General features: G+C 38.8%; 1 protein-coding gene across 2 annotated transcripts; it reads left to right on the top strand.

Annotated features, from left to right (window-relative positions):
• Nucleotides 1-877: 877 nt before the first annotated feature.
• Nucleotides 878-15,286, top strand: LOC131217055 (serine carboxypeptidase II-2-like). 2 transcript variants are annotated; one of them, XM_058211767.1, is made up of 10 exons: nucleotides 878-1,217; nucleotides 7,179-7,286; nucleotides 7,639-7,734; nucleotides 8,370-8,462; nucleotides 8,621-8,706; nucleotides 8,776-9,039; nucleotides 11,242-11,372; nucleotides 12,313-12,408; nucleotides 13,555-13,660; nucleotides 14,952-15,286. In XM_058211767.1, exons 1-10 carry the CDS (start codon nucleotides 944-946, stop codon nucleotides 15,168-15,170), a joined length of 1,473 nt encoding a protein of 490 aa, XP_058067750.1. In that variant the 5' UTR covers nucleotides 878-943; the 3' UTR covers nucleotides 15,171-15,286. The 2 variants fall into 2 exon arrangements, with proteins under 2 accessions (XP_058067750.1, XP_058067749.1); XM_058211766.1 differs by having other exon boundaries at nucleotides 881-1,217; nucleotides 11,239-11,372.
• Nucleotides 15,287-21,356: the final 6,070 nt, after the last annotated feature.

Raw genomic sequence — 21,356 nt, 5'->3', positions numbered from 1 at the left:
TTGTCAGCTAATCTGTCCATGCGGGGCCTATGGTTGGTTTATCCGATCCATTGATCTGCTGGCCTCCATCATAGATGAACCATGTCTAAAAAATCTGTTCATTTGGCGAAGTACAGCCTTTCCATCCTTGGTATGTAAATACATGGTCAAGAAGAACTGCACCAACGGTCCACATTCAATAGACAAAATTAAAATGATTTTTCGGCCACTATCGATTCATGATGGTGGAAATCAGATCAATGGCTTGGATAAATCATCCATGTCCCCACGTGTACAGGTTAAATACCAAACAGGGATATTCTTGTCCGTAACTGCCACGAACGTCGGCTTCCTATTTATAGTAGAACGCGTACGCGACTTTCGTACAAACTGGTCGTTACTTTCGCTGGCGAGGATGTAACGACTTTACGTATATAAGATCTACACCGTCCATCAGGTGTCCCATCTTGCGTTTGGAGTGGGACAAAAAAAAAAAGGCGAATTCAGCACCCAGGTGGGCTACAGCATGGGAAAGAAGTTGCACCGTTAAAATTATCCAAATAGGGTGTGGGGTCCACCGTGGCGCATATATACCATCCAGTCCATTCATATTCTGCACCGCGTAAGTATGAACAGATTAAACGAATATCAGGACATTCCTAGACCCATGTGTGCCAAAATACGTGAATTTAATGGTTTTAGTGATGAATTAATATCATTCTCTTCTTGTGGCCCAAATAAATACTGGATTAAAATAAATTATACGATGGATGGTTAAAAGTTAACGATACATATAATGAACGGGGTGGATCTTTCGAATATTTATCCCAAATGTCGATTACTTACCGTAAGTCATGTCCACGGGGTGTCTGCTCAAGTCAGGCGAGCACAGTACATAAACAGGAGAAAGGTAGGAATACCCAACCCCACAAATCCAACGAAACCATCCAAAAGCCTTTGAAAGATGGAGAAGAAGCAGTGCAGATGTACTGTTGTTGCTCATCTACTTGCGATTATCGTTCTTGTAGTGAGTATTGAAAGAGGGAGTTGCATTACAGAAGATGGAGAGAAGGATAGAGTGTCGGAGTTGCCAGGTGGGAATTCCTTGAACGTGAGCTTTGCTCATTACTCAGGGTACATAACCGTAAATAAAGAGTCAGGAAGGACTCTTTTCTATTGGTTTTTTGAAGCTGTTGAGGACCCTTCATCAAAGCCCCTTGTTCTTTGGCTCAATGGAGGTTCGAGATCATCTCTTCTCATTTCTCATCATTTTATTTGTTTTTGTTTTTGTTACACTCCCTTTTTGCTACTTTTGGTAGTAGATGAGTAGGAAGGTGGTGTATTGGGTAAAAATGAGAGGGTCTGGTTATCAATTCTCACCTTGAAAGCATCAGCTCTATTAATTTCTGTTGATGTTTTAATGAATGAATTTAAGATATTGTTTTTTTTTTTTTTAAAACAAATTATTTCTGGGGTAATGGCATCTGGGCCCTGGATTTATTTATTTATTATTTTTTCAACGCACATTTTTTCTACTTTTGGTAGTGGATGAGTAGGAAAGTGGTGTGTTGGGTAAAAATGCAGGGTCTGATTGTCAAATCTTACCTTGAGACTCTCTGCTGTCTCCATGTCTGTTGATTTTAGGACGGTTTTTTAATTTTTTAATTTTTTTCTATCTTACCATATCTAGGCGCTGTTATTTATTTATTTTAATGCATACACCGTTTTTTCTACTTTTGGTAGTAGATGAGTATGAAAGCCTCAGCTCTATTACTTCTGTTGAATATTTTGGACTTTTTTTAGCTGTCCATTTTTTTGGGGAAATGATATCTAGGCCCTGGATTTTTTAATGCATATACCGTTTTTCTAATTTTGGTAGTGGATGAGTAGGGAAGTGGTGTATTGGGTAGGAATGAGAGGGTGTGATTATTAATATTCACCTTGAGAGACTTTGGTTGAAATCAGCTTCACTAATTTCTGTTGATTTTTATGATTGATTTTATGGCTCTTCTTCTTCTTTTTTTTTTGGGTGGGGGAGGGGAATGATATCTAGACCACCCTTCTTTCTACTTCTGGTAGTAGATGAGTAGGAAAAAAAATGGGTGGCTGTTAAACACGAAAGGATGTGAATATCTATTTCCCACATTCGAATTTTGTTTGTATTGATGGAGATCGAATAAGCTCTACTCAATGCTTTAATTTCATTACTTTTTAACTGTGAAAGCGCAGCTCATTTCTGTTGATCTTTTATGATTGATTTTGGGACTTCTTTTTTTCCCTATCTTTTTGGGAAATGATATCTAGGCCCTGGGTTTTTTTAATGCAACTAGAGGATTTCCGATTGATCAAATGGGAGGCTCATCTGGGAAAATAGGCGCATGAAGAGTAGAGGAGCTTTTATATAGCTCTTTCGGTTGGATCGGATATTCCTCATATTGGATAGATATACGACTCTAGAAAGTAGGTCTAGTGGAGGAGTTTTCAATAGTAGAATGCTCCTCCCCTCTAAAGAGGAGTAAACCAATGTTAGAATACTCCCTTATGATTAGTAGACCCCTTTCTGCACCTTAGAGAAGGGTGGGCTGCACCTTTGAAAAGGGTGGGCTCGGTATACCTGGGAGGGAAGGAATGATAGCCGAATACGCATTATTGATTTCATTCTCATTATTTCATATTGATCTAATTATCACTATTCCGTTGCCGCTAATGTTGTTGTTCAAAGTAATGCCTAATCGGGACAAAAATATTTAATTAATAAAAGTTGCGTTAGCTGGGACACATATGGGATCAATTAGATGAAAGCTGTAGAAATCAATCCCAAAGAGAGCTTGTAGATTTCATTTGCATATGGACGGAGGCATGTGTGTATGCGCCTGTGCATTTGTGTATGTGCATTGGGTGTGGTAGAATATGATGAGAGGTCCTTATTTGGAAATGAGTTTTAAATTTTTATTTGTATTTATTTTTAAAAAATATTTTTACAGGAAAATTGTAGGTGAGGCACACTGGTTAAATTGGTGAAAGTTAGGGAAATTCAATCCCAAAAGGAAGAGCATGTAAATATCATTTGCCTATGTATGTATGCATGCGCCGCTTTTGTACGTGTATTGGGTGTGGTGGAATATGATGAGAGGTTCCATGGGAAATGCGTTTTCTTGAATTGTTATTTTGCTTGATTACTTTTTCTCATAGGTAATCTGGGTTCGGCGGAATATATACCAGATAAATTAATGAAAGTATAGAAATACAACTGTGTGCGTGTATGACTGTATGTGTATTGGCTGCAGTGTAATATGATGAGAGGTCCTGTGGGAGATGAATTTCTTGAATTGTTATTTTATTGATTATTTTTTCTTATAGGTAATCTAGGTTAGGCGGGACACATACCGGATAAATTAATGCAAGTGTAGAAATACAATCCCAAAGAAGCAAGGAATCAATGACCAAATCAATGTGTATTTAGATGCCTTAATCAGTTGGAATAAAAAATTTGAAGATTTCCATTTTGAATGAGATTAGGATAATGAAGGGACCAATAAACAGAAATCTTTTTTGGCTGAAAGTAAAGAACTCTCCCTTTTGAATTAAGCTGCAGAGTTATTAGAGTCCGTCAAAAATCTATATTCTTGGAAATTTAGTGGAGAATGACATGTCTTTGTTACATAATACCTTTTGTTAAAGAGGAACTATAGAATGCTATGGCCAGATGTTTGTACAATATTGCTTGAGCTTTTGGTTTCTACAAGTGGGGCACATGGTTTATGATCCAAACCATCAAGATAATGGGCCCCACTGCGGGAAACCGTTTGCCAACAATCCCCGGATGGAGAAATCCCAACCCTATTATGTGTTGCCCAACAACCATTCAGTTAAGAAAGTACTTCCATTTAACTGGGAAAACAACAAATATTCTATAGCGCTAGGATCTACCAGTCTGGGGATTTTTGGTGCATAGGCCATCCATAGTGAGGCCTCATCATACCGTTGGTTTGGACCATTGAACATGGGCCCTACTTGTACAAACCATTGTTCAGAGTACCTCTGATATATCGATAATATCCTTGATATTATCCGTATCTCCAGCTTGACAATACCAATAACATTGGTAGTATAAAAAATTTCAGGTATCGACAATATATCGTTAACATTGCCAACGCATCGCCAATATTTTCGACAGTGTAAATTCCAAGTGTTGCTTGTATCACCAATGTTTTCGTCTGTGTAAATTCTAGGTGTTGCTTGTATCGCCAGTTCATCGGTGACATTTTATAATATCGCCAAAAATCTGTTTGCTTATTAAAAAAAAAAAAAAATCCATTTTGAATTTTTCACATGGGCACATGGTTGTATGATGAAATGCATGTTTGTATGTGTGTATATGTATGTATGCATGGATGGATGGTTGGATGGATGGTACCTGCATTTTTATTACGTAGATCATGGATGGATGCATGTTTGAGTTTATTACTTTTACATGTCCTATTCATTGTATGGTACTTGCATTTGTATTATATGATCTCATTTTGGTTACTATTAGGCCCTCATTAAATGAAAACTTATTATGTATACATTCTTTTTGCAATTTTTTTTTTTTTAAAAAAAAAAAAATCCTAAATATGCAAATGTGTATTTTAGCATTTGCTGAAGTTCCACTGAAAAATTTCCACCATTTTCCCAATGTTTCCCCACATTTCCAGTTATCAACGTATTATTGGTGATGACAGTATTGTTCCGGCCAGCAAAACTTGTAGCAATACCAATAACTCAAACACTAGGACAAACTAAAAACCAAATATACTGTACAAAATCTTGGCTTGAGCATTTTATATATGCATTTGACGGACCTTTTGACATAGGGAAACTTCTAGATATGCTATTGTAGACATTGATCCTCGTCAAATTTAAGTTTCCTTCCAGAGATGCATTCATGAACTAGAATGCAACTCCTTAATATTGACATCTTCTCTATCCATTTTCTTTAAATGAACTATTCCGACCTCTTGCATATTGTCTTTAGTGTCATCCTTTTCAACCTCTTCCTCATTTCCCCTATTCTCCTTAGAAGAATGATCAAAATATGTGGAGGCCACCTTTGATGCTCTAGTTCTCTGAAGTTCCATCTCATCTGTAAGCAGCACATCTCCTTCCATGTCGATAGTAGGTCAAAATCCTGCAAATTAATTTCCAATTGGGCAAGAACTTTGTCTCTCTCCCCAAAACATATAATCATTCTCAGAAACAGCGCCTTTCCTCATCAGTTTAGAGTGGCTGTAAAGGAAAGAGTCTATACCTCTTAATGCATGTCTCACATTGGACGTCAGATTGTCTTGACCCCCCTATTTTGTAGCCCTCAAGGAGCTGTTTGGATTTTGTCAATGGCTACATTGTGCCGATCTTATGGGCGGAGGAGGTGCAACAATGGGGCATGGGCCCATTTACACTATTCAAACATAAACTATTCTTTTCAATACTCCCCCTCTCTAACTTGAAACAAGGGCTAATATAATCAAACCTAAGAAAAAGAAAGAAATTCTTCTCTAACAAATTTGGGCAAATTTGTTTCTCAACTACTGTTTTCAGAATCGTATGATTCATGATATGAATTGTATGATTCATATCATATTGTATGGGTGTACAATTACTTCCAACTCACAAATCTCAAATAATTGTATGATTTTGTATGAATCATATGATAATTGTAGATTGTGAAAATGGGCTCAAAAGTTACTTAAAAAATCGTTAAAAAAAAACCCTTTTAACTCAATTTTTTCTTCTTTCTTTTTAAGCCTTTCCTTATTAAACATGAAAAAGGCACTCCCCTATGCTCATTTTTTCTTTTGAGAGAGAGAGAGAGAGAGAGAGAGAGAGAGAGAGGATTTTGATATTCAAAAACCCAAATCAGATATCTTTTTATTCACTTAATGGAATCGAATGCCATTTTTTCTAACATGATTCTATAGTATAGTCAAGAAAGGTACAAAAAAAGAAAAATATATATTAAAGGACTCTTGTATGTTTTTTAAGTTGAAAATTTGAAAGATAACAAAAGAAAACAAAGGAAAAAAAAAAAAGAGACAAGAATCCTTTACTATTCATCATATGCGTTTGCCTTTCAAAAAGAAACTATCATGATATGTATATCATTTACATGTTCTTAATTGGCAATATCCATGATATGTATTAATTTTCAGTACATGTTGATCGGAAATGGATGATTAATGAGTTTTTAATCATTTTCTGATTTACTTTACTTTTTTAAAGAAATCAGAAAAAAATCTTATGATTTAGAATATGATTTGTGATACATATAATTCACCCCCATTATGATTTGCAATATGATATTTTGACAACATTGGTCCCGACTAGTAGTTATGGACAACCCCTCATGTCCATGGTTTGTCGACCCCTTTGTGTATGGGAACCAATGCACTTTTGAACAAGTAGTCATGGATATGTTATCGTTAGACCATGTATTGGGTGTTAGACCATAGATCAGGTGTTGTTGGTGGAGAGGTGGAAATACTTGTCAATGACACTTAATAGTTTTGGTGCATACGAGCATCTTTATCCATGCACATGCATATGTGTTTCAATAGGCCATGTGTGAGACCATCCAAGTTCAAGCATCCCCACATGTGCATTTGTGCCACCATTAATCTTCAAGCACTGATAAACATGGCACGTGTGTCAAATGTGCATATGCACATGTAAGTGTGGCACCATTCAATTGTTAATTTTCTAACATGCACTACAATCTATCCTATTCATGATCCGGGGTGTTTGGCAAGCAAGGGACAGAACAACTAGTTAGCGACAACATTTCCATGACTAGCTAGCCTTGACAGCATGGCATGGATTGTTAGTTGCGACACTTTTCCTAAATCCAAACAGGTCCTCAGAGATGAGGACAAAGAAATATGTTAGCCTAATGGTGAGTTCGATTGTTTTCTTTTTTCTTTTTTCTTTTTTCTTTTCTTTTTTTGTTTTTCCCCCTAAATGCATGCTTTAATTTTTGTTCATGGCTAGGCTTGTTTTCATTTAAAATAGAAGTTTTTAGGATACTAACTTCTTTTACTGCTAACTTGTGCTAATCACATTGTATAGGTGAAGTAGCTGAATTGCCTAGTTTGGTTCTCTTTCTTTTATTTTTCCCTTTTCGTTTGGTTGTGCTTTGTTTCTGATCCAGGAGTGGTTTGTAGGCCCTGGATGTTCTTCCATTGCTTATGGCCTGGCAGAGGAAATTGGCCCTTTTCATGTGAAGCCAGATGGGAAGAGCCTTTATCTGAACCCATACTCATGGAATCAAGGTATGATCTCCTTCGATTTTTCTTTTTTACATCTTAAATATTGGATGTAAACAAGAAAATATCTTTTAATTTCTCTATCGTTTGAAATTTCTTGCCCAAAGAAACTACCGTGGTTTTTCCAAATCAGTGACATTTTTCCAATAAACTGCAAAGAATACGATGAAACTGGACCAACTGTTTATTAATGTAGTTTTTCGGAAGTATTAGGATTCTTCCCGACACTTGGAAAACCAGGACCTTTTGTTTTGTTTTCGGCAGCTTTTGGAGTTCTGTCTTCAGTTCATAAAAATCAAGCATAATTAACTGCAATTTCAACCACATCCATGTGTAATTGCTTGTGTCATTTTTGCAGTGGCCAATATCTTATTCCTTGATTCTCCAGTCGGTGTTGGTTACTCATATTCAGACAATCCCCAAGATTTGTTGAGCAATGGAGATGCAAGGACTGGTACTGCTTTGGCCTTTTTTCTTGTGTGTCTTTCATTTCAGCTTCAAAAGCATGTCTTTTGTTTTTGTTTTTTTTAATGACTGATTATTACTATTCAAAGGAAAAAAAGTATAACTGCTAATTAAATAGGGAGGCTCCATTTACATCTCATGTTATTTATGAGCATAATCTCCTAGGAACTGGTTTGTAAATAACTTCCATGATAACCCATCCCACGTGATATGTGCATGACATCCAACTCGTCCATCACATGCATCGCCTTACGAAAATCCTAGGGCACAGAGATTAGCCTGATCCAAAACTTAGATGGACCACAGAAAAGGGAAGAAAGTGGCAGGGGATGCCCAACCTGGATTTTCACTGGGGCCCAGCTGAGTTGCAAAACTGCCTGATTTTTTGCATGATCCCTTCATCCAAGCCAGATGAAGGATCTGTATGGACTGGATTGCATGCACCCAATAAATGGGATGAGTTCTTAAAGGGTTCTCATGAGAACCGATTCCTAGGAGAAAATTATCCATTATTTATTTATTTTTGTGATTTCCCCCTTCTCGATAAAGTACATGCTAGTCATTACTACAAGTCTACAAAAGATGTAGATAATTTATTTCCTCAATCCATCTTTCTCTTTGCAGCCCAGGATTCTTTAGTTTTTCTAAAGAAGTGGTTCAAGCGATTTCCTCAATACAAAGGAAGGGATTTCTATCTCGCAGGAGAGAGCTATGCAGGTGCACAAGGATTCCATACTCAATTGCCTTTGGCTTTCCCAAACTATTATTTTCCATGCACGACCTCCTCTCCCACAACCATAAATTGGTAATCCATGTCCGAAAAGAAGTGTCTTGTATGTTTCGGAGATTTATTAGCATTGGAATTCTTGTTTTAGGACACTACGTCCCTCAGCTGGCGCAAGTCATTGTGAGGTCCCAAAAGCTTGCAGAGGAAAATTCAATCAATTTAAAGGGATATATGGTACTTTTTTTTTTTTTGTTTGTCATGATTGTGCCTTCAAATGAATGGCTGAGATATACTTTTTTGCAGGTTGGAAATGCTCTGACCGATGATTTCCACGATCACCTAGGGCTCTTCCAATTTATGTGGTCCACCGGTTTGATATCTGACGAAACCTATAACCTGCTGAATGTTTTCTGTGACTTTCAATCATTTGTGCACACCTCACCCAAGTGCGACAAGATTCTCGACATTGCTAATGATGAACTCGGAAACATCGATCAATATAGCATATTCACTCCTTCCTGCACCAGCAATGGTACCTCTTCCAAGAGGCTGCTGAAAAGACTGCATGTGAGTACCTGTATCATTCATAGTCCATGGTTCAAAATATAGGTGGATAAGCACCATGTCGGCAGATATGCATTGCTTATTGAAAAACTGATATGGCTGACATAACGGCCAATGCTTATTGGTGTTTTGGAATACTGATATCCACTAAAAAAACCAACTTTTGAACTTTGCTTAGAATGCATATTCATATTTGGATTGCTTAGGTGGACATGAGTGGGCCAAACTCATGCCTGAGGAAATATAGGCTCCTTCACATAAATAAACATATGGTCGGTTGATGTGCATGACTCCATAGATGTTGGGCCATGGTTCAGTGATCCAAACCAATGGTTTAATGAATCCACTATGAATTGGAAAGCTTCGAGATCTCCCATGCTGGAATATCCAAGCCCTTGATCAATGGTCTGAATGCCTAATAGACGGTTACTAAAATCATTGTTTGCAATATTTATCGATATTGCACCTCATTTTTTTTGGAAAGGTAACGATATATATATTAAATAGAAAAAGCGAAGTACAAAAACGGAGCTAGAGACTGCTGAGAAAGCAGAACCAACTAGGCTCCAAGAAAGAGAAAATCAACATCCTTTAAAACATCTATTTGGGTAGCCCATTCAATCATCAAACACTTTGCTTTGGAAGCGACTGCTTCAGCGGGCTTGGGGATGCTTCTAAAACATCTGCTATTTCTTTCTTCCCATACGGACCACCATATAGCGAGGATGGCCATTCGCCATAGTCGAGTCTTTTTCTTTCCTATTTTGATTCCGTGCCAGGCTTTCAAAAGAAGATCCGCTGAAGCCTAAAAACACCAACTGATTCTGAATCGGGGGAGGAAGTCTGCCCAAAGACTCGCAATAAACGGGCAGTGAATGAGCAGATGATCGACTGATTCTTCTTCTCTCATACAACAAAGGCAAATATTTGTTAAAACCATTCCTCTTTTCCTCAAGTTGTCCACCGTCAAGATTTTCCTATTGCCAGTCAACCAGCCAAAGACCTGAAACTTCGGAGGGGCTGGATATTTCCAGATATAATGGGGCATGTGATCGACAGTATCAGAATGGTTGGAGAGGAGCAGTTTGTAGAAAGATTTAACTGTAAAGTTAGATGAACTTTCCTCTCTCCAAATGATCCTGTCAGCATTCGCCTGATTTGGGCTGGATTTGTAAATGCAGTCTAGCAGATTCACATATTCATCGAACTCCCAGTCCTCTAGATTCCTTCTGCATTGCAGGTTCCACACGGTCTTGCTAGCCGTAACTGAGTAACAGTCAGCAATAGGAATATCTTGTTTCGAAGCCAGCCGGAACATATTTGGGAATCGATATTGCACCTCATTGATATGAAACCCACAGGAAGTTGTGGGACTTTTTTATGTCAACGGTATTATTGCAATGCCTAGCAATTTACCACAATGTATTACATTATATCGATGACGTATCGACGATATGCATCGATATCGACAGTAAAACTTGAGTTTTCCCCCAAAAAAAACCCTTAAAAAAAAAAAGAAAAAGAAAATCATTTCTAGTCCATTTCTTAGATTTATAAATGATATGAATTGCTGTTGAATATAGTTATGTCTCTTCTGTCAAACACCGCATAGTTTTAGACTCTTATACAAAGGAAACTTATCATGTGCACTTGTTTTTTGTGATATTTTAATTTCTAAGTGTGTATTGATGTCTTTTTTAACATCCCCCGAAGTTTCATTGAAAAATTCAACTAATTTCTCAATGTTTCCCAACACTTCTCAAAAACAGAAAAACATTATGCGATACATCCGATATTTCCCATCCAATAACCGATGTATTTTTGTTTCCCAAGGGTGTGATAGATCCGTCGGTACGGATATTGAAAACATTGAGTGAAATAAGACCAACAGTCCAATCAATAAACAGTACTCCAAAGATCGAGGGGTTGGGACATATTCTGATCTGTGAGAATTTTTCCAGATCCCTATACATTCAAGGACCATTAAATCAACGGTTCAGATCATTGAACCATGTGTACATATACAAAATCCTACACATCATGATACGTATAATTGCTCTTCATGTATATACTGAAATGCATGAGAGATGGGGACCTCATTGTATGGTTTTACCCAGATCTCTGCTCATTTCTGTTTGACTGGATCAATATTTTTTAAGTCATTTACTTAAGATACTAATGGACAATGCTGCCACTTAACAGCAGGTGGGACGCATCGGTGAAAGTTACGATCCATGTACTGAGAAGCACTCAACCATTTATTTCAACTTACCTGAGGTTCAGAAGGCACTTCATGTTGATCCAGCAGTTGCACCGTTGAATTGGTCGACTTGTAGGTATAAGAACTTCCTAAGAAATGCTATCCTTTCATCATCTGAAAAATTCCTCAATGCCAAAACTGTCTAAATGTTTTGTAAGCATGTCTTGTAGTACGTTGATGATAGGGTCACCTTCCACAGATGATTTTGTATTGCCATTTAGATTGCTTTAATGAACTTGCCGTCTTAATTTAAAAACACAAAAAAAAAAAAAAAAAAAAAAGAGAAATGCCCCAGCGCTCTTAGAGCACTATTGGTTATAGTGCTCCTAGTTGTGCTGGGACACTTGGACAGTCCAATAAATTGATCCGAACCTTTCAGTAGATCCAACAAACACTTCATCGGCTACAATGCAAATGTCAATCATATTTGAAGTATATTAACATTTAATCAATGGCCTTTAATATGGATTGTCAGGATTGTTTGCACAAAAAAAGTTCTAATCAGCATTTTGATCCTTCTATTTGTTATGGCCCAGCACAGATTACTTCTGATTCTAAAGAACTACTTTTTTAGGAAATCATAACCACCCCATCCATGGCTTGGAAAATGGATGGCTAGAGAAAATAAAGCCAAATCACTGATGGATAAGATCATCTGATCAGTATGATTTTGCATGGATGTAGTCCATGAAATGTGTTGTGGAGTCCTTAGTTCAGATCGATCAATTCGACTGTTCAAGTGAACATATGCAACTAGGAGCACTATAACTATGGCATATCTCAAAACAACAAACAGAAGTACTAAGCATTTCTCAAAACAAAAAACAAAAACGTTCTAAAAATTCATCGGCCACAACTCTTGGCAAGCAAACTATGTTGCATCAAATTTCTTAGGGCGGGCTCATTGATTAGGTCCACCTGTCAGGCTGCATGCATTGTTGCCACTTTGGCTAGATGGATTGAGCATATTGTAATACATCTTTGCTACATCTGCAACTTGTATTTCTGTTTTGCAGTGACGTGGTTAGTGAAAATTGGCGGGACTCTCCTAGGTCTGTGCTAGATATTTATCAGGAGCTCATACGTGAAGGTCTTCGCATTTGGATGTTCAGGTGCCTTCCAAACCCAGCTTTCTTTTTCTTTATAAATTCAGGGTGCATTTGGATGCTCAACTTTAATGAATTACGGTAACTCAATGCAAGAAAGAGAAAATGACTGATACCCACTCCATTCTTCACGAGGGATTAGGCCCCAGTTAAAAGACAAATTTGAAATTCATGGAATTCCAATTTGGGTTTTGGTCTTAATTGTGAAATTAAGGGCCTGTTTGGATGCACCATCCGGAGGGGCTTTTGAGGCCTAAATGCTGTTTTGATCCAAAAAGTTGTTTGTGGTGTGCATTTGGATGCACTTTGCAAACCCTCATCTCATCTCCTGCTTGACACAATAGGTACTAAAATGCTGATTTGGTTGCTGAGTCAACCAAAAAAGCAGGCTTGAAACCCTCATTTTTCGGAAACTCCCTTTTTAAGAAGTGCATCAAAACAGGCTCTAAATGATTCCACACTCTAGCCATTCCCCTTTATCATATCATTGTCTTGTAATTCAACTCACTCGAGCATCCAAACGCTTACCTGACATGCATTAGCTGCACAAAAACATTCAGATTTTTGCATTCGGATGCCCAGCAACTCCCCTTGCTCTTTAACTTATCTGCTGCATGGTTCCAAACTTGCACACAAACGCGTGTTTGCTCACACAAACTCAACCGTCCGCGTTAGCAGGCACAGTGTCTTTGTTGGCTGAAAATATATTTTGATTAGGGGTACAACTCAGGCTGGTTATGTTGGGTTGAGGATCAACCTGAACCCAGCCCCTGACTTCAAGAGGGCCAAGCCGCAACCCGACACAACCTGAATTGCAACCCGAGGTGCCCAATTTGAGCCCAACCCGAAGTCCTCTATACTCGACCCAACCCATCCCAACCCAACCTGTCCCAAACACGTGATTATTCCCAAACCAACCTAACCTGACCCAAATTTACTAAACCCCAACCCAAGCTGAATTGAAGTCAGGTTTGCATTTTCCAACCTGACCCAAACTTGGGTTAGGTCAATCGGGTTTGGGTTGACCCGAACTCAAGTTGCAGCCCAGATTTCGATCAAATAGGACTGCCAATTGAAGTGGCGAATGACAATCTGGTTGGGAATCATGTGCTATGATCCTGATGTTGCTCAATTTCGTTTGATTGTGATCAGTGGAGATACAGATGCTGTGATCCCAGTTACATCGACCCGGTACAGTATAGATGCTCTCCATCTTCCAACCGTGACTCCTTGGCATGCTTGGTACGACGATGGTCAGGTATGCCCCATTTCAATTTCATTTCTTTTTCTAAGAAATATCAAAATCATGCAATATTTCTATCAGTGACCAAATTAGCATCCCCATTTCTTTGAGAGTTACCTCATTTTATATGATCATTTGGGCATAGTTATGGGAAATGAAGTGCAACAATTAAGGATTCATCATTTGAGAATACATTATTTGTTTGTTTTTTTTAATGAAAATGGTTGGATAGGGAAAAAAAGAAGAGGATCAGTAAGCATTTCATTGTTCTACACAGAATAAATAAAATGAAAAGGATTGATTAGGCCCCGTTTGGCTATGACTCTGGCCATAAAACATATGACCTGTTTTGGGTCTGGTCAGGCTTGGGCTGAACCGGATGCATCCAAGGCCTGGAACATCAATAGCGGTGGCAATGGGCCGGGCTGTGGTTGGCCAAGTCCAGCGCTAATCCTGTAAGACCTAGCCCTGGCCTGGCCCTGGTCCTAACAGGCTGAAAATACCTTGGCCCTATAAGAAAAAGAATTAAGTGATTATAGGGTTTTTAAAAGGCCCAGTTTCAGAATTCTTTTTTGTGATATACGCCATCCACAATAAATGCTAGTGTCGTCTTGAGGGTCTTAGTGCTATTTAGGGATTGGGTGCCGTAGTTTCTTTTTCCTGGATTTCCTGCCAGCCTGGGGCTTGGCCTTCTATTTTAGGCTTCTGCTTTGGTCTTCTTTCTTTTCCTTTTCCCATTTTTTCATTTTCTTTTCTTGTGTTTCTGCTCTTTCTTAATAAAATTCTCACCTTTCAAAAAAAAAAAAACAAACAATAAATCCTACATTAAATAGTTTGCATTGTTGAAAAAATGACCTTATATGCAATGGATTATATTTAACTGGTCTTTAAGCCATTATAATTGTATCCCACTTAATGATTGGATCTGGCCGGCAGGTCAGGCCATGCCATTCATCATTGATCCTAAACCCCAGCCTGGCCATGGCATTGGGCCCCGATTTTAGGCCTGGGCCCGGTCTGTGGGCAAATTTTAGGGGCCCAATCCCTGACCCTACAGGGTCGGGTTGCCCCGGTCTTGAGACACCTCTAAACATCAACACTCCTAATCACTCTCTGGAAAGCATAACATGCTTTGTTTCGGAACTATGTAAATTTATGTCTGTATTTGAAATTAGAACATTAGCATTCGGTCTAGCACCAACCAAGTTGGGTAAGAGTCTCAATAGTTACATATAACTTGCTTACAGTTGCAGTGACTGAGGAGAATACCTTTGCTAATTCCATGCTGCTAATGTAATTTGAGCAGGTAGGAGGATGGACTCAAGAATATAAGGGCCTCACCTTTGTAACAGTGAGAGGAGCTGGTCATGAGGTCCCTCTCCATAAACCCAAGTTGGCGCTTGCCCTCATCAAGGCCTTCCTTTCAGGGAGCCCGATGCCAACCTTATCGTCGTCTGATGTTGCAAATTACGATGCGGTGAACCCAATTCGCACAGTCATTTCAAATCAAATCCCAACATGGTGAACCTGATTCGTAGTCATTTCAAATCAAGCAATAGGTGATTCACTGTGCCATTAGTAACTCAGTTTCCTAAAGTATTCTCAATAAGTTTGACAATCGTTAAATGGGATTTTCCTATACATGCTTATGTGATCGCATATGGTATAACCATCACAAGCCATAGTTCTAAAACTCTGGGGTTGACTTGAGACTCGACTGAGTCATGTGGATACTCAACTGAATCATGCCGAAACATCACCTATTTTGCCCATTTTTAGTACTCGTATGTTTATTTAAACATCTGCTGTGACACTAAATCTCTTGATTTATTTACTAGATATGGGATTGAGTCAAGCAAAGACAGTCGAGTCTTCACGCCAACCCAGCTTGGCTGGATATCGAGTCAGGGTTCTTGCGTTGTTGAACCGTCATTATCATGTGCCCCAAAATGACATGCTTGCAATACACTTCAGTTGCAAACATCTAAATGTACGTATATGAACACTTGCATGAATGTGTGTGAACTCATGTGTTCATGGCATCCTGCACGGCATGGTGATGTGTGATTGCATGCATGCACGCACACTTGATTACAGTATACAGTAACTGACCATGAAGATTGAAGGGTCCATCAAATGACAGAGCATGCCTTTTGTGTAAGGGAGCTCATGTGCCCCCAACACCTTACACAAAATAATTCTGTCAAAAGAAAAGGGAGAATGTTGTTATGAGACTCACTAGAGAAATGAATACAGGCTGTGATTGGTACATTTCAGCTGGATATCTGTTATCCGGATCATTTATCTTGTGGGCCTCATCGTAGAACAAACATCTCCCACAAGCCATCCTAGCCGGATGATCCTACTTGTTAGACTGAGGTATGGTGCGTAACCCATCCATGTTCGAGCCTGCTAGATGAACGGTCTCGATTGCCAATGGTGATCCTGCTTGTGCATTTGTAGTTAGCAGGGCGGGTAATGAATTCGGTTCACTTCAGTACTGTTTTTTCATCATCTTAGTTTGTGACATTGATTCCCCAACTTAGATGCAGTTTCGAATTGTGTTGCAACTAGTCTTAAGGGCGCGTTTGGATTTTCCACTACTATATATTATTTTGTGACAGCAAGTCTGATGGACAGTCGTCCTTTTTTTTTTTTTTTACACACCCACCGCACCACATGAGCACTCGAGCCCTAGTCTCAGTGTTGAAGCAGAGTCTGTCTACCACTGAGCCATGGAGATGACTGATGGACAATAGTCTCATTGTACATAGCATGCATGGATATTGAATGCTTGACGACTTGAATAATATTGATAGCACCCATAGAAGCATATCTAGGTCGAGGGTCAACCCAAGCCTAACCTATGGCTCAAGCCAACCTACCTAATTTTGGGTACTGAATGCTCAATCATAATACAATTTAGGCTATGTTTGGTTAGATTGGGTTGGAAGTGTTGATATTTTTATGTAATAAACTAATACATAAAATCAAATACATCTATCTATAAAAACAAATGATAAAAGTAACTCTATAACGACCGAAATAACACTTGTTGAATAAAATTTACAATCACCATTATAAATATAAATAAAATTAAGGAAATAGACTTACAAAAAAAAAACTATGCATGTGTGCCTCGGTCAATTCTGCTCATGGGACTTACTTTCTGTGCATTGATGGTTCTGAACCGAAAGTAGCGGAGAGTAGAGTTAACAAATGGATGGTTCCATCTTAGTCCCTATGATTTGACATTTATATCATGTAAACATCTGTTTGGAACGTGAAATTACATGGTATTGAATTGCATTAGGTGGGTTACAAATTTCATCCACCATTTGGAAATGATGGGAATGATTTGATTAATCTAAGTATCGTATTATTGAGTCCCAACAGGAGATGGCGGGATTTTTTTGGTGGATTTCATAATCCAATACATTTGTGTGCTGCATGTTGTTGCGATTGGCATCAGTTGTGAAATCTAGTCCGTTGATTATAATTCCATGGTCCACCAAGGGCAGTTTTCACTTAACCACAATGTTTTTCCCAAAGCAAGAATTTGATCCTTAATGTGGGATTGGATGGTGAAAGTACCATGGTATTTCCAGACATAATCAATGTATAATAATGGTGTATACATGGTGACAATTGAGTTGTATATGCATACAAGTGATCAGGATCAATTGTGAAATCTTCTCTGTTGAATACAGTTTTATGGTCCACTAAAAGCAGTTTTCACTTAATACAATGTTTCTCCCTAGGGAAGAATTTTGATCCTAATTGCGAGATTGGAGGGTGAAAATATTATGGTATTTCTAATCATAATCATTATAGATTAATGGGGACTACTTCTTGTTCTCTACAAAATCTATAAGGTGCACATCATCAGGTAGAGACCCAAGTACCATCGTTGATGGATGACCACACCATCCCAAATGATTGTACAAACCTATTTTCCGTTTGTTGGATGCAGAGTTATTTGATAGTGTAGTGTGATCGTTTATGGTTCATACACATGCACTAAAAATATGATATGATAGGGTAAATACCCTTTAGACCCGCTTTGGATAGCCAAAATGGTAACTTGACTCCAAAAACAGCGGAATTGCAAGTACGTACCGTGCTATGCATTAGATATAGAGATCTAAAGGACTATAGGGTTGGGTGTACCTTGTTGGGACGCCATGCTGTGAAATCGGAATATCGAGATCTTCCTCTCCTTGCACCATTTAGAGAAGCTGTGATAGGGCTGAAACTTCCATAGGTGGTATTGGATTGAGGATCCATTTATGTAACTTAGAGGGGTGAGGAGTTTGAAACCCATCAAAACTCCTCTCCTTAAGGCTCCATACGAATTGGTAATGTTAGTTATTCTAAAATATCGTGTGCGAATCACAGTTGTAGCACTCCACCCCTTATACGAATTTTTGGATGTATCATGACTTAGTGGGGCCTGATGGTGCACCTGATCACATTATCAACTCATAGGACAATTTACACTGTTGATCAATAAGGCCCCCCTTATAGAGTTCTTACATTTGTCCGATCGATTGGATAGACCATTGCCAATAGATATCAAGTGTTAGCCGTTAGGTTTGTAATGTAGGCTTTGATGGGTGGGCCCACAATATTTGATGATATTTACATGATCTGGAGGGCCTTTGCATAAAGTCAAAGATATACAACTTATGTCCAGTGATTCGCTTAACCATTATAGGAGCAGAAATGTTCTAACCATCTTTATGGTTCTACAGTTAGAATGGCCTTTGAACATGTTTAAAGGTTTATATAGTCTAGAAGTCTTCCTAACGGACAATGAGTATTACTCTTCTCGTTTTTATTTTTTAGAAATTCCAAGCCTCGCCTTTTATAAAGAAAGAGATTGCGAAGATAAAAAAGTTTAAATGGGAGAGGGCTAATCCTTATCTGATCTCTCTCGTGTACTCACGTAATTAGTGTTTTTCCATAGCGGGCGGCTCCTGCAGATATCCATCACATTGATACATCTGAAGTGGGTGTTCCGTTTGGACAGTTTTATTTCGAGTGATTGTGTTACTGTCATTGGAGCATGCTTGTGAAGCATTCACTCGCCAAAGCATCTATATCTTTATCTTGGAATTTGAGTTAGTACACTGCTTGTTGAAATAAATTACAGATTTATAATTTTGTAAAATAATAAAGCAATCGAAAAATGAAGGACAAGCTGAAGCACGTGTGATCACGCTGTACTTAAAGCGTTATTGGGCCATTCTCAATGTAATTGAGAATGCCAACAGGTTACAAGCAAACTGCTTTTGGGATACGATGAGCCTGAATGTGGTTCTGCGTTCAGCAAATATGAAGAACTAAGAATGGAACTCTATATACACAATATTTTCTGGCAGATAAATAAAAGAAAAATTCCAAATTTAGGATATGATGAGCTTGAATGTGGTTCTGCATTCAGCAAATATGAAAAACCAAGAATGAAACTCTATATACACAATATTTTTTGGCAGATAAATAAAAGAAGAATTCCAAATTTAGGAAGAAGATAAGGAAATTTTTAGAGATTTAGACCACTACATTGGTCTGTTTCTCGAGGTCTTAACCTTAGCTGACTGATTAGGGTACACAGTTGCTCTTCTTATTGGGTTGTAAGTGAGAATGGTTTGAGTGTTGGTGATGGTCTGTTGAACCGTTTAGGCACTGGTTATATAGGCCAAGGTGCTGACCGAGTTAGAGCACCGAGCCCGAGCGCGCGCACGCAAGTCTCAATACTCCACGGATCAACCAAACAAATAATAAGGTACTCCATGCCCCACATATAAATACAATTTTTTCTTCTCTTCTTTCTAATATGTAACTATTCCCAAAACACCAAAACCGCAAGTTTTTCAAACAAAAGCTTTTATTACTTTATATATATTTTTATTATTAAAATATTTTTAATCAATATTTTTCACAACACTACTTTAGAGAGCCTATTGCATGTGCCTCAGGCATACCTGTGCGGGGGCTGTGTGCTCCATCTGTTTAACACTCATGTGGGCCATATCACATCAAACAGTGGGTATTGAATGCCTGGGGGTGACAGAAGTTTTGTATCAGGATGATATTTGTTCCTACAGTGGCATTCGTTTGGATAGTATGTCACGCCCCAAACTTGGGAACCAGGCTCATAAAATTTTCGATCGTCGAATCTAGTGTCGACAGCCTCCGTAGTACCCCATTCTCGGCTCCTAACGCCCATATGACATATTCCGATCATGGGATCCTATAAGGAGGATTTTTCAGTGTGAATTTTTATTTATTTTTTGTAAAGGAGCATAACCACAAGTGTACCCAAATCACAAGAGCAACATCATCATCACATATCCACTAATATAAACAGTTGATTACAATGCTGAAAGGGAAATACATATATATAATAAAATCTCCACAAAGCTCGGCCACATGCTCCTGCCTCAACGCTACTGCGACTTAACGTCACCTGCACGCAACGGTCGTGCATAAGCTTACTAAGAAGCTCAGAGGGTGGTGTGTGCGCGCGCAATGCATGTGCAAAGCAAACTAATATCAGAGTAAACGAAAATATTGGCAAGTCCATGAATGATGTCAGCCAGACCAAAGTTATGCGATGTAATACATAGTAAGCCAAATGTCATATGTTGAGGATGCAATGTAATATACAAATCCTAACAAGTCCATAAATATAATTAGTTATATTCAGGCTATGTGATGCAAAAGAAATGACAAGGCTGGTGTGTGTAGTTGGGATGATAGTACGTGGTATCGCAAGCTGTGAGGTTCATCACAAGGGGTTTCTATCCAAACTAGTCTCATACCCGAATTTGAATAGCTAGACTAAACATGGTAAACTCATGATCTCAGGTTAGTTGCGCACCTAACCGAAATCATGGCCATTGCGAAGGTACATATAATGATTTAGTTGTGTGCCACCAGCCCGAGTGGATAGTGAATGAACGAATGAATGGGTCAAATGTTGAACGTGCAACCCCATACTCAGTACATCCACATTTCAGTACATCTCATCTCAGGGATATCACCGGGGTCCAGTACACTCCATACTGGCTGCTACCTCACCAGCCACACAACCAAGTAAGTGGAAAAGACTTTACTACCCGCCTGGCCAGTAGTCTGTCAATACCTACCCTGCTCGTTGATAGCGGACCCATTTACGAGCTGATCAAACTTAGCTTAGCTTACAACCCCCTACCCTCGGGCGGATAAGGCTACACCCCCTTCCAATCGACCACGATCAGTGGGAGATGCCGCCTGTATTCGACACTCGAGCGCTCATGTTATCTACCCGGTCTCGATGTTGGAGCATCCTCTGGTACCAAGAGGATTTAGGGACTTCCACCCACGGACATACTAAATGCCCATATGCTAGAACCGAACATTTTCGGCATCCCATCTGGCCATCCACGATATACCTGTGGAGGCCACAACCTTGATGTTGCTAGGGCGCAAAGTGATCATGTCACATAAAATGCGAGATGCATAAATTATATCATCCAATCATGCATCAAACCTACGCGTACTGCGCGATCATGTGGGGCAACTCCGTCTCAAAAGGAGTCCCCTAAATGTCTCAGCCCAATGGCGAATACTATGATCAATCATTCCTCACAACATGCATACAAATGATGCATATGGGCATATGTCATGATGTTATATTAAGCATGTTGTCAGATATATAGCAGAC

This window comes from Magnolia sinica, chromosome 10 (genome assembly GCF_029962835.1).
Source record: "Magnolia sinica isolate HGM2019 chromosome 10, MsV1, whole genome shotgun sequence".
NCBI classification, from domain to species: domain Eukaryota; kingdom Viridiplantae; phylum Streptophyta; class Magnoliopsida; order Magnoliales; family Magnoliaceae; genus Magnolia; species Magnolia sinica.
Note: the sequence above shows the minus strand (reverse complement) of the source record. Positions and strands in the feature narration are given on the sequence as shown.

Bases quoted from the DNA above. Each gene is read 5' to 3' on its own strand.
- LOC131217055 (XM_058211766.1), top strand. From the start codon at position 944: ATGGAGAAGAAGCAGTGCAGATGTACTGTTGTTGCTCATCTACTTGCG. The intron at 1,218-7,178 runs GTTCGAGATCAT...AGTGGTTTGTAG, and splicing joins TGTTCTTTGGCTCAATGGAG to GCCCTGGATGTTCTTCCATT. The intron at 13,661-14,951 runs GTATGCCCCATT...TAATTTGAGCAG, and splicing joins CTTGGTACGACGATGGTCAG to GTAGGAGGATGGACTCAAGA.